The sequence below is a fragment of the Cnephaeus nilssonii genome, assembly GCF_951640355.1.
Source record: "Cnephaeus nilssonii genome assembly, chromosome: 11".
Classification (NCBI taxonomy): Eukaryota; Metazoa; Chordata; class Mammalia; order Chiroptera; family Vespertilionidae; genus Cnephaeus; species Cnephaeus nilssonii.
Window position 1 is genome coordinate 26,222,269 of NC_137082.1, and position 14,009 is coordinate 26,236,277.

Consider the following 14,009-nt stretch of genomic DNA (forward strand, 5'->3'; position numbering starts at 1 on the left):
CAAAGAGGAAAATTAAAAGACACAGTTTTTTTCTCCCCAAGTCCATATTTTAAAGGAGTCACTTGCCTTAAAGAATAAATAAAACTTCAATTTAGTGATTTATGTAAGAAAGAAAGCATTCAAACCTGAAATAATATCTTTAGGAATAATATTTTTAAGTCCTGGTTCCGATTAATAAAATTTAATTGACCTAAGATTTCTCATAAATCTATGAAATTGTTGTAATTGAGTAATTTCTTTCAGCTTTTTGCCTTCTCAGAGCATCCCATGAAGAAGTAATTTCCTTCTCCTCTCCCCTCGCTTTCTCTCCTTCCATTCCTGCGTTATTCTCTCACACAGATCACCATCTGACCTATGATAAATTTACTTCTGTGTGCTTATCTGTGTATTTCCTCCAGAATGCTGGCTTTTGGTATTCCAGAATGGTGTATCCCTAACTCTGGAATTGTGGCTGGCACAGGGAAGGCATATAATAAATGTGTGTTGAATGCATTAATGAGCCAGACTCCCTTTCTAAGCAATTCTTCTGGAGAAATTTGACTTTCAGAAAAGATCAGGTTTCTATTGGGAGTTCTACATAATGAGAGAAGCTGTCTCCTTGTTTAGCTGGCACTACACAACATGTATGTTGCCCCTGGGGATTAAAGGTGTGATGTTTTGCGACAATACTGAGAATTAAAAGGATGGGAAATACGTTTTCAGAATAAAATGATGTTTGAATATTTTAACCTTCTGGCTGAGGAATTTTTGTGGGGAAAAATACCCTATAGAATACCACAGCCAGGAACGGCAAATCATACTCTGCGGCTTAATTAATGAGATGTGGTTTTACCTATATTTTCTTTAGCAAATGTATTGTATCATATGCCTTATTCTTAATGAAAAATATCCATAATCCTAAGTAGATGCCACTACTTTAAAGTGTTTGATTATACTTCAACTGGGCAGCTGAATTATTTTTAGATGGAATTTTAACACCTTAAATATGACATAAACTCAAAAGTCTTTCATAGGCATTGGTACAGTATCATCAAATTCCGATCAAGGTGACAGCTTCAAAGTTTCTATGCATCATACCTTGGCCACTTCTTCTTGGAAAGCCACGAGGTTCAAATAGGAGATGTTCACTAAGTCAGGCCCATACACCACCGTTATCATGCGATGTTCCAGACGTCCGATGTTCCCCACATCCAAAAGTTCCCGTAATTTGGGGTCCTGGATAATAAATGTTGAAAAAAGTTAGTTTATAACTGGAGGTTCCAACATGGTAGCATAGTTTCCAAAAAATTTGAGCTAGAATGCCTTCAAAGCAAAGTTGACTTTTGTTCTTATTACAAAAATGGTATGCGTCGAAGTCCCTCCACTCCCAGTAGAGCCCAGAGAGGAGAACTCACATGTCCAAAGGTTGTGGAGAAAGAATTTCTGGCTCAAGGCCTATGGCCCTCATGGCATTATGCTAAATGAAAAACAGACACTGAATGATAGCACTTATATGTGGATGCTTAAAAAGCCCAACTCATAGAAACAGCGCACTGGCGTTTGGATGCAGGAAACTTTTGCAGTCTTTTCAGAGCAAGTTGCATCCTCTGGAACATCCTAAACGAGGATTCCTTGAAGATATAGTCCTGCTGGGAGAGGAATTTTCCAAACCTTCTGAATTCAAAGTAAGACCTGATTCAGTGAGCTTTGCTGAATTTATTTTCCTTTCATAGGACAGGCCTTGAAGGAAATGAGAGGTCCAGGAAGAAAATTAGCATCAAATCAATCACTTGGCAAATTGGCAGCCAGCTTCTGAGGAAAGAATTAACTTGAATTCTCATTTATTTAGTCAAATGCTAGGCCAACAGGACTGGATTACTTAGGGTGGTTATTCTGATCTGCCTTCTGAGGTTTTTACATACAGCATCCGCACAAAGAAAAAGCGAACTTAAAAAAAGAGAGAAAGAAAACAAACAAAATCTTTCCAGCTGTGCTATTGGTGCCCTTACTTCTCTCTTTAGTTAATAAAACTTTCTTCTTGACTTGGCTGCCTGAAGAGGAACATTTTCAGGTAAGTTATGAAGAGAGAAAATCCCATTTCACAGCTGTGTCCAATTATAACTGAAACTTTAACTTGACTAACCAGTTGAAAACTTTATCAAGTACATCAGGCCACCTAGAAAGATCAAATGCTATCACAAAAAAACAACAACAACAAAACAAAAACAAAATAAAACCACCCATCAATTTGCATGACCTAGAAAAGGAGAGGAATACTTATTAGATAAATAAACGATAACAGCAATGACGGGACATTTTCAGCATTCTAGCATTAATGAAAGATTAGAAAAGAATGCTCAAGAAGGGATGTTTTGAAGGCTAATTAAAGAATGACACACACACACACACACACACACACACACACACACCAAAAAAAAAAAAAAAAAAAAAAAAAAGCTCTGGCCATTCTGACTCAGTGGTTACAGCATCAGCCTGGGGACCACAGGGATGAGGGTTTGATTCCTGGTCAAGGGCATGTACCTCAGTTGCAGGTTCCCAGCCCCAGTAAGGCATGTGGGAGGTAACCAATCAATGTGTCTCTCTCACCTCAATATTTCTCTCTATCTTTCCCATTCCTCCCTCCCTTCCACTCTCTCTAGAAATCAATGGAAAAAATATCCTCGGGTGAGGATTAAAAAAATAAAAAAGAATGACATTAGCTGCTCTGTGAAATGACTAATTGCATCATAGTATTTGAACACCATTGAGGTAGGTTAGAAGAGAAAATATAGTTGACTAATACTTTAAGAAATTATTTTGTATACTTGGAAGAGAAAAATAATTCTCAGAAACCATCTAAAACTTGTAATTATAAATTACAAATTATAAATTATAAATCACAACCTTTAAATAATCCATCAGTATCTTCACTTCTATAACATTTCATGGGAACATTTTGGTGAATGAATGGACTTTAAACTTTGGAGAGCCACATGACTCACTCCCTAGTTTTTTCCTTTCCCAAGCATTTTTCTGTCCAGTCTATATAACTTTACCACCTAATTCTCATGTCCATTCAAAACACTCTTACCCACCTATTAAGTAGTTAATTGATTAAAGAGTGACACCTTTCAGAACTGCAGTGACTAGGTGTGGTGTCAGGGAGTTCACTTGAGTTGTCCTTGAGCTATAGGAACTCAAGGCAAGTACAGAAATCCAGAGAAGGTGACCAGAATAGAAAATAATTCTGGAAAAGGGCTTCTGGAATTCTTCTGTCCCGAATAATATTGTTAGGCACAGTTTCTAGGAATTTATAAGAAAGGTGACCAACGCTTTATGTCACCTCTAAAAAAATTTGCCACTAATGGTTGTTTATATGTATTTTTAAAAACTATTGGCTTTATGTAATGAAAAAAATTTTAATGAAGTGTTTAAAAGTGATGCCTGGAATTGCGAAAATAAAGCAAGCTATCAAAATGATTATGATGATGATTGGATCTGAAAAATAGGTATTTGAGGATTCAATATGTAAGTCTCTCTGTATCTGAGATGGTTAATATTTGTACAACAAATAATAAAATATTATTGAGTATGAAATGAAGAAACAGTTAGATTTGAACAATTTTTTAAAAATTATGTAATTCTGGAAGTAAACAGAAAAATCTTTTAAAGTATACCATAGCAAGTTCCTTACTAATGTACTTTTTTGGTGATGGATCATACTAACTTTTAAACTATATTGTTTTTCTCTTCCACCACTCATTGTTTTATTTTTCTTTAAAACTACAAATTTTCTGCATCTATTTCTTTTTTAACAACACCTGACTTGGTAATATTAGAATTCTTTCCCTTTAGAAATGACTTCACTTTTCTTTTTACCAGTACTTCCCAGTTTTCTCATTCTGAACACAGCAACCCAAGCTGACACGATGGCTTCAAACCTTGTTCCTCATTATTGAGCATATTGATACATGAGCGGGTCTACTGGAAAAGATACTTGTCCTTTCAAGTAACAGAAGTTGCACTCAATTGTTTTCAGCAGGGGATCCTCAGAGACGAGGCAGAAGGGGATTATCTAGGAGGATAAACAGCAAAGGCACCAAGTTTTGGAAGGACCGTATGGGGGAAGAAAATTAATGGAAAGAGATTACAAAGAAATGGTTGTTTTGAGGGTACATCACTCTCCGGTGGGCATATGAGTGAGTGCACTTAAAAATCAAACAAACAAAATTTAAAAAGTAACAACAAAAATCCACAGACAATTTGAATGAAAACCACCTCCTTCAAAAACCTGTTCTTTTAAGCCAGGGATTTTATATCTGAGCATTTCTTATTGATGGAACATCCTGATCAGTTTTCAGAGAAGGATTTACTTACACAGGTTACTACAATTGATATAAATTTCTGGATATTTTAATAAAGAAAATAAACTATTTGTATAACTTTGTTCAACTTCTTTATTGGAAAACACTAAAGAATATAGCTCAGAAAAAACGAAGAGGTGAGGAGAACTTGAAATTGTAATTTTCACTAAGCTGTCACGCAAAACTTGCTTTCCCTGTAGACTATCCTGGATATGTCCCCACTGCCGGAATTTACCAGACCAGTGAGGAATCCTGGCAGCTCTAGTTTAATGGCACTTTTAAAAGTTAAGTCCTAGATAATCTCTACTCCCATAAGAGTTACAAAATAGAGACTCTCTGACTAAATAAGCTCACTTTCTCTCAAGCACCAGGATTTGTGATTAAGTTACTTCATGTCTGTTGCAAAGAAAGTCAAGGTGCGCAAGTTAACGATTCCCAGGTGGAGGTAATAGGCCACTGAAGAGAGCAGACTCTGCTACACAAGGAGACAAGGACTCCGCTACAGTCCGTGTGGCTGTAATTATAATATGGCATTCAAAATAGTATGGATTCATGGACGGAATGAACACAAGCTAAAGGATACTTTTTAAGAATTAAAGGCCAGTTTCAACCTTCATTCCTTAATGACTTTTGTTGTTATTGTTAATCCTCACCTGAGGATTGATATTTATTTATTTATTTATTGATTGATTGATTGATTGATTAAGGTATTACATATGTGTCCTTATCCCCACATTGTCTTTATTGATTAAGGTATTACATATGTGTCCTTATCCCCCCAGTGCCCCCACCCCCCACTCTTGCCCTCACCCCCCTGTTGTCTGTGTCCATTGGTTAAGCTTATATGCATTCATGCAAGTCCTTTTTAGAGAGAGTAGAAGGGAGAGACAGAGAAACATTGATGTGAGAGACACATTGATTGGTTGCCTTCCACATGCACCCCTGACTGGTGCCAGGGATCCAACCTGCAATTGAAGTATACACCCTTGACCTTGAATCGAACCCACGACCCTTCAGTAAGAGGGCTAATGCTCAAACCACTGAGAAAAACTAGCTCGGGCTCCTTAATATATCGGATATCCAAAAAATAAAAGATCTTTTTAAAACTTCTACATTTCATTTTTTAGTGCAGAAAATATGCCTTACTTATCTTTCATCCCCATGAAATAGGTCTTTACTGGATTTAGGCTTATTGAACAACTTGTATGTTGGGTTAATTTTATTCTCAGCACTTAATGCAATCTTCTCAATCCAAGTTAGTTCTATGGATGTAACTGTAATCCATCATGCATAAAGGATCAGGTGTATGAAAGTCTTCCCATAGTCACTACAACAGTCAGAAATGAAAGCGATGATTCCTTGTTATACTTAAGTGACATTCATATGCTCCAGCTTTGCAGGGATAAAGCTGCCTCTTTGAAAGCTGAGCAGACTTTTCTTTATAGTTTTATTCAAATTTTATTGTAAAGGAAAGATAAAAACTTATGTCCAGGAAGATTCTCCATCAAGACCCTGAATTTAACAACTGCCTCTCAAAAAATAAGAAATAAAAAAACAGATTATCAAATTCCCTTGGAATCGATGCTTAGCTTTACACCTCTCACTTTAAAAAGTTTCTCTTTTTTATGATTGTGTCGAGGAATACCATTTTCTCCTCCAGTATACTACTATACCCACTAGCTTAGGCAACTCACACAGCTAGCAAGATTTTAAAAGATAAAACTATTCATTTGCACCAACCATGACACCAAAATATGGTGCCATGAACATGCTCCTACACAAAGGAGAAGACTTGGAGGATGCTGTTTATGCTTTTATTTTATTTTTTCTGTAAATGACAGATGTGGTGGGAGGCTTGAATGTTCTCCAGCTATTTCTTTTGATGGAGGGAGTGAATGAAGAACAGTCTGACTAAGGCAAAGACATGCAACTATGGGAAAATACTAGGAAAATAAGAGCTGGTAGAGTACTTTCCTTCATATCTCACAATGGCATTATCAGAACACAATCTTCCATATTTGTTTCAGATTAAGTGGTAATAAATTTGTAATTCAGCTTCCATTCCACAGGGAGCCTTAGTGTACAAGAAACTGGTAGAGAAGAAAAATTAAGTATTCGATCTAAAAGTAGCATGCATGAATTGATTGAGGTAAAAGGGGGGAACGTTTATAACAAATGTAAAAGCAAACTAATAATGTTGTTATGCCTGGGATTGGCCACAGAAAAAGGATAAGTAAAATTCAAGGAGCATCTCTAAATAGCATTCTAGTGGTGAATTAAAAATTTCACTACTTGAGGTTTTCCTCCTCTCCAAGAATGAGGTCAGGGTGTGATTTAATGTAGTTTCAAAAGTTAGAAAAGAAGGAAATAGACAGGAAAGGGTGCTAGAGGAATTCAGGCAGGGTGATACTCAGAAAACAACAATAACAACAAAAAGACAGAAAAATGGGATTGGAATTTAGAGCTCAGACTTCTGGGAACAACTAAGTCAGTCCCAGGATGCAGAGATGTGCCAGGGAAAGACATTTTCAAGCTGGATAAATGCTGTCCATTTCAAGAAGTTGCATTATTTGAGCAAGATTTCTGGGCTGCAGTACACGTACTTGGCATATAGAATGCTTGTCTTGAGGCTCCAGAGGCTGAGATCTGGGGCCTAGAAGGTTATTTTAGAGATGATCACAGGATATACAATGAGGGAGTAGGAAAGTGAGACAAGGAGGAAAGAAAGCCGATAAGTAGCATGTTAGTGAGTGGTTTGCCACTTGGGGTAACTTAGGCTCAATCCAATCAGGGTCACTCCAGGACAGTATAAAGAACACACCTCAGAATGTCCCCACGGAGCCTGGAAGCTAGACTATCGATCTGTCTACTCCGATCTGTCATTGGTGAAGAGTCTCCTGGGACACCAACGTCCTTGCATATCCAAGACCAGATCGTATTCTCAGGACATGGGAACTGTGCACAGGCAACCTCTGGGGGACAGGCAGGGAACGGAGTGCTCTGAAAACGTCTGCTACAGAGCTGAGGGGGTGACATGTCCCTGATGTTGATTAACCTTCGTGTATTTTATGGGACCCACATTTGAAGAAATTTAGATTCTGAATGGTTCAGTTCTTTATAAAAATAGTAACTATAACTATACTAAGTTCTAACCAGTAAACACGCATCAAGCACCATCCTAGCTGTTTCTTATTTTTCTCCATTTAATTTGCATAGTAACACTGAGAAGTAGCTATGTGTTTTTTTTCCAATTTGCAAATGAGAACTCTGAGGTTTCAGGAGATAATTAGCCCAGTTTTATCAAAAGAAGGAAAAAGGGCTCCAAATACAACTGGCTCCAAATACAACTGGCTCCAAATACATCTGACTGTAATGTAAAGTCTAAGCCCTCTCCACATCCCAATTGTGTTACACAGCATATCCAATTTGACTGAGTTTCTATAAAAATAGTGCAAATGGTTCAGCTGGCGGCATACACTGAAATAAATCAGCATCTATCTAAGTCATCTCCATATTTTAGACACTTCATTAAAATATAAAATAACCCAAAGGTGAAATTAAGATAGGAAGGAAATATGGCCTAATGGCACCACTCACTTGCCTTCCCAGAAAAGAATGGAAACTAAACCACCAAGTTTAATCATCATTTATACAATCATTCTTACTGAAAGTAAAAGTGCATGAAGTACATAACAGTTCATAAAAAAGTCATTGGAAAACTAGTTAGCTTCCTCCTCATCATCTAGTAAGTATTTGTCAAACTTAAAAGTTCTTAAATATAGATAGCTTGTCACTCATGTACCAAACACTACCCGGCCCTCCATAACCCCCAACCTCACCCCCACTTTCTTTGACATGTAACCACCTAAAAACCAGCAACATTCACAAGTTCATCCATTATCCTTCCATGCATGAGAGTCCACAGGCTGCAGGTGGGCACACGGAAGGCAATTAGAAATCATAGGTCCCTTCCTGTTTAAAATCCCACAGAGAGAGTGAAATGTATTCTATGCCCCTCTAACTTTCAGGGGTGGGGGGCAGTGCTTCTAGGTAAATTTCAATATTGCTGTGGCCAAGATTTAGAAGAATAATGAGGCCAGTTTGTTACATTGACTAAGTTCTCCCTGGAAAGTGAGTCCTTTATGGATGAGTGTTGTTGTTTTTTATCCTATTTTGTTGTCGTGCCTGCCTCCTTACGTGGAACTTTGATACATTCAGATGGCACCAAAGGGGATTCTGGTACCTTAGAACATAAGTTAAAACCAAGCATATGTGTGTTTTTTTCTTTTTTTAAAATTTCAACTACACTTGATATTCAGTATTGTTTTATATTAGTTTCAGGTGTGTAGCATAGTGATTAGACATTTATGTAATTTACAAAATGATCCCTCTGATAATTCTAGTACCCACATGGCACCACAAATAGTTATTATAATATTATTGACTCTATTCCCTATGCTGGACTTCACATCCCTGTGACTATTCTGTAACTACCAATTTGTACTTCTTAATCCCTTCATTTTTTTTCACCCAGCCCCATAACCCCTGCCCCCCAAAAGAAGACCCAACAATTCTTTAATAATGAGAAACACAAACAATGCTCTCTTTGCAGTTTCTGGAAAATCCATGCGTCTACACTAAGGGTTTTGGCACTGGGAGACAGACAGTGGAAATTGTATCCTTCTGACTTTTTTTTTTTTTTTTTTTTTACTTCAGAGAGAGGAAGAGAGAGGGAGAGAGGTATAGAAACATCTATGATGAGAATCATTGATCAGCTGTCTCCTGCACACCACCTAGTGGGGACTGAGCCCATAACCCAGGTATGTGCCCTGACCTGGAATTGAATCTTGACCTCCTGGTTCATAGGTAGGCGCTCAACCACTGAGTCACACAGACCAGGACCATCTGACTTTTGAGTTTGGGCTCTGCCAGCTAAAAGCAATGTGACCTCATGAAGTTTCCTTAACCCTTCTAGTTTTTTTCATCTGTTTGATGAAGTTAATAGTACTATCCTATCTTCTTTAAAATGTTGTTACAGGAATAAATGATTAATAATATGTTAAGTCCTCAGGGCAGCACATAACAAGCTGTGAGTACTTGAAAAATAAAATCAATAGCTTGAAAACAAAAGACTGAATAATTTAATCTCTTATAGGCACCAGAACAATTCAATATATATATATATATATATATATATATATATATATATATATATATATTTACCTTCTTTGTTACTTGCCAAGCAAGACATATTTCTACAGGAAGTGGCAAAAGTAGGTTTACAGCTATGGTATGAATAACACAGTGTTTATTCCTGTATTATTTATTATTGTATTATTTTCCATATTTAAATTTATGTATATACGGTTTGTATATATATGACTGACTATATTCTAAATGCATGAATTTTAATTTTACATTTTCCTTAATTCACTCTGTCATGGGAAGCATAATTTAAGGACAAACCATTTCTAGAAATTTTGTTTCTTCTGCATTTAACTAGTTTTGAAAATTAGGCAGCTTGTTTTCTCTGAGCCACAATTTAGTTTCCACTCAGGGAGGATGATGACAATGTCTGCTCCCCTTAAAGCATTTGTGTGGTGATCACCATTAAATCCACAAACTGCCCTAGCTGGTTTGGCTCAGTGGATAGAGCGTCAGCCTGCGGACTGAAGAGTCCCGGGCTCCATAATGGTCAAGGGCACATGCCCGGGTTGCAGGCTCAATCCCCAGTAGGGGACGTGCAGGAGGCAGCCAATCAATGATTCTCTCTCATCATTGATGTTTCCATCTCTCTCTTCCTCTCCCTTCCTCTCTGAAATCAATAAAAATATTTAAAAATCCACAAACTGTGCCATGTGACATGTACAGAAAGAATTCATGTTTTTGTAATGACTGACATCATTAAAACTTATTTTAAATATGACATGAAAAAATGCAGTGAAAAAATTCTTAGCTGTTCATCTTTTTCTTATTAAAATTATAAAGTGTTGTAGGAGTTTAAAGTAAAGAGAAATTTTCCTGTCAATTTGCTACAAATAACTGCAGGAGTCTGAAGTAAATGGATAATTTATCTGTAAATGTTTGAATAGAGATGTGACTTTGTGTTTGCTAAAGACTCTCGAAATACTTCAAGAGTAAATATTATTTAATTTTCCTATTTACCTTCCTATTTTAGTTACATTTCTTTATTTTCCATTACTCTAGATAAACAGGTTAACTCTATTCCATAATGCATAAAGATCAATAATGTGCTATTCCTTCAGAAACAAAGGGATATAAAGCTCTGTATAATTCAGTGTGGAGGAGGTCTGATGTTTATTTTATAAGAAATAACTAGTGCATCTAGGTAAGCTGTCTTAAATATGCCTTTTTATGTGTGTGCTTCTCTTTGAAAGTAAGAAAATGTCTTCTAAATTTTTTTTACTACCCATCCATCAAAATAATCCAACATTATACCTGAAGATATAGTTGTCATCTTTAAGACCTCAACTTTCAATAAAAAATTAATCTTGAGAGTTGTGTCCATTCAGTAAGATTAGGTAGGTTAATGATATCATCATGCCATAACAGTATCATTGAAATGTTAGTATAATTCCAAACAGGTATGGAAAAGGAACTCAAGGAGTCTGAAGTGCTCTTAATTTTAGAAAAAATTGTGTAGAAAATAGTAAGTATTCCCAGGAAATTATTAGCCATTTCTTTGCATTTTAATTGCTGGCCTGCCCTAATTAATTAGACAATTATTTTTACCTTTGTTCTCAAATAGCATTTACCTTCTCTATATCTTTTTTTTTTAAATATATATATATTTTATTGAGTTTTTTACAGAGAGGAAGGGAGAGGGATAGAGAGTTAGAAACATCGATGAGAGAGAAACATCGATCAGCTGCCTCCTGCACACCCCCTACTGGGGATGTGCCCGCAACCAGGGTACATGCCCTTGACCAGAATCGAACCTGGGACCTTTCAGTCTTCAGGCTGACGCTCTATCCACTGAGCCAAACCGGTTAGGGCTCTTTATCTTTTTTATTTCCTTCCCACTTTACTCACTCATCTTTTCTGTCCACTACCAAAATTTTCCATAGGGGATTTTATAAATCCTTTGGAATCTGGCAAATCAGAACTTTTTACATAACCCTATGAAGACAGCATTTAATGCATGAAATGTTTTAGAATGAATTGTAATGTCTACCACCCAGATTCATATCAAGATAACTCAAATCATCCTACTGTCAATGACTAACTCAAATTACTCCATTTCTTGAGTTTTCTAAATAATTAATTAAAATATTTGCTTTATGAACATTTCTCTATATAAACACACACAAACAAATATATTTTATAACTTGGATAAAACTACACATATTCCTTTGTTACTTGCTCACTTATCAATATATAGATGAAATGTTTATAAACACAAGCATATAATTATTCTTCTCATTGATTCTGCAGTATTCTAGTATATGAATGCACCATAATTTGTTTCACAGCTCTCTTCATTTACTGTTATAAACAATGCTTCAGTGAACATCTTTTTGTATATATTATTTACTTTCAGGTACTTGACTGATGATATACTTGGGATAAATTCCCAAGTTTGGAACTGCAGGGTTTAAGGGTGTTCATATCTAACTTGTGACACATACTGCTGGATGTTCTGTCAAGAGTCTTTACTAGTTTACAGCCCCCACAAATAATATATGAGCTAACAATGATTACATATTGATACTTTTTTACATCTTTAAGAGTCTACTGAAAATTGTTTTTTTTGTTTTTTAAAAATTACTATTTATGGTAAGTACCTCTTCTTATTTACTGGCATTCACATGTGTTTTATAGTGTGAATTGTTTGTTCAGAATGTTATTCCCCTATTCTAGTATGATATTTCTCTTTGTCTTACTGATTTATAGCAAAACTCTATTTATTGACCCTTTGCCTGGAAATATGTTGTAATACTTATTCACAAATGTGTCATTTGTCTTATTCATCATCATGATAGATTTTCCCTATTGAAATTAAAATAATTAAATTCAAATCTATCAATCTTTGAAATTATATTTTTCTGATCGATTGTCATTTGTGGATGGCCTTCCTTATCTTGACATTATTGGAATATTCAGGTTATAAGAGTCAATTTTCTCTTCATCCTTTATTATACTTTGAAAATGTTTACAAAGACCATGTACATTATTGTAATATGGAGACAAATACAAGGTAATCATTTTAAAAATTACTAAAAATCAAGTCTTTGTTTAAATGAGATCATGTGCTAATAGTTACTTTTCAATCTATAGATGAGAATATACAAATACTAGACTTCACAAGAGAAATTTACAATATTGACTGAGGTTACACTCTGGCACAGCTACTAGCTGTGTTCTGAATTTCCCCTTGTAAAGTTATTACAGTAATCAAAGGTAATGCTTAATGGACACAGCTAATGTCTGTGAAGTCAGTATCCACAGGTTCATTATTGAACTTATCACTCCTAGAAGACCTTGAAATGGCTCTGCAATAGTCATGTCCTAACATCTGAATTAAAAATACCCTAATTAATGGGGGTCATTGGTATCATTTTACATGATTGCTGTCTAGGTTATGTGTGTGGCACATGGCACTAAAATGAATGCACAGAGGAAATTACAAGTTCAGAACAGTGTTAGACAGTATTTGGTACAGTTTGAAGAGCCTTTAAATGTCTCCTTTTTTTCTTTTAGAGAAATAAATATATTCAGGTGTTCTTTTTTCCACCCTCCATTCAACACGTTGTAATCTTTTATTTCCATTACCAGTATCTGTGTTAGGATTATGTTTATAAATGAGGGAGAGACTATGTTATTGAAATTCTAATTTCCTGCGAGAGAAGAAAAAATACTTAGATCCTTTGAGTGTAATGGGAAAAGTGCTTTTGAAGCACAGAAGAAGGCCACCTAATTGTGTTTAAGGAAGTTAAAAGCGGGGAGCTACAAAGCTGATTGATCTTTGAACAGAGTAAATGTGAGGTGAGTATACCTCTTAAGAGTTTGAAAACCCATTAATAGTGCCCAGTAAGTGTTCTCAAAATACTAGCAGAAACTCTAGGAGTGTTGATCAAAGAGTCATTAAGTATTTCCTACACACTCAGCCAATAAAACTCCATAAACTGTATTTGGCCAATAAAAATGTTTTAGTCCCTGTTATTGGCCCTCCTGGTAATTCTAGCCCTCATGAAGAAGTTGTTTCTACAGGTTCTAGAAGTGAAAAACATATGGAAGTCATATTTTCAGGGATTAAGGAACTCATAATTTTCTTACTACTAAAATAAAGTCTTAATAGAGGCTTCTAAGAGAGCCGGGGCAGGCTGACAGCTAGGTAACTTCATGTGAATGAACTGACTCCAGTTCAAAACTTCCTTGGTGATCCCTCTGTTAAAAGATACTGGGTAAAGAAGGTGAAAGGATTAGCTAAAGAACATATATGCATTCCCCATGGACAAGCACAATAGTATAGTGAAGGCCAAGGTAGGGGTATGTGGAGGTGGGTGGAGGTGGGCAAAGGGGGGAAAAGGGAGCCATCTAGGATAGTGTCAACATTAAACATTTTTAATGAAAAAATGAAAAAAATATACTGATGTATTTTTAATTTTAACCTTATATAACGAAATTTTACACTAAGCTTAATCT

At 35.9% G+C, this 14,009-nt stretch overlaps 1 protein-coding gene across 2 annotated transcripts in view; it reads right to left on the reverse strand.

Annotated features, from left to right (window-relative positions):
• The window catches only part of PLCB1 (phospholipase C beta 1), a 630,635-nt gene that overhangs the window by 210,638 nt on the left and 405,988 nt on the right, over positions 1-14,009 (reverse strand). For both annotated transcript variants that reach the window (XM_079784121.1, XM_079784122.1), the window contains exon 4: positions 1,078-1,215. In XM_079784121.1, coding sequence (XP_079640247.1) covers positions 1,078-1,215 — 138 coding nt within the window. The remainder of the gene's footprint in view (positions 1-1,077; positions 1,216-14,009) is intronic.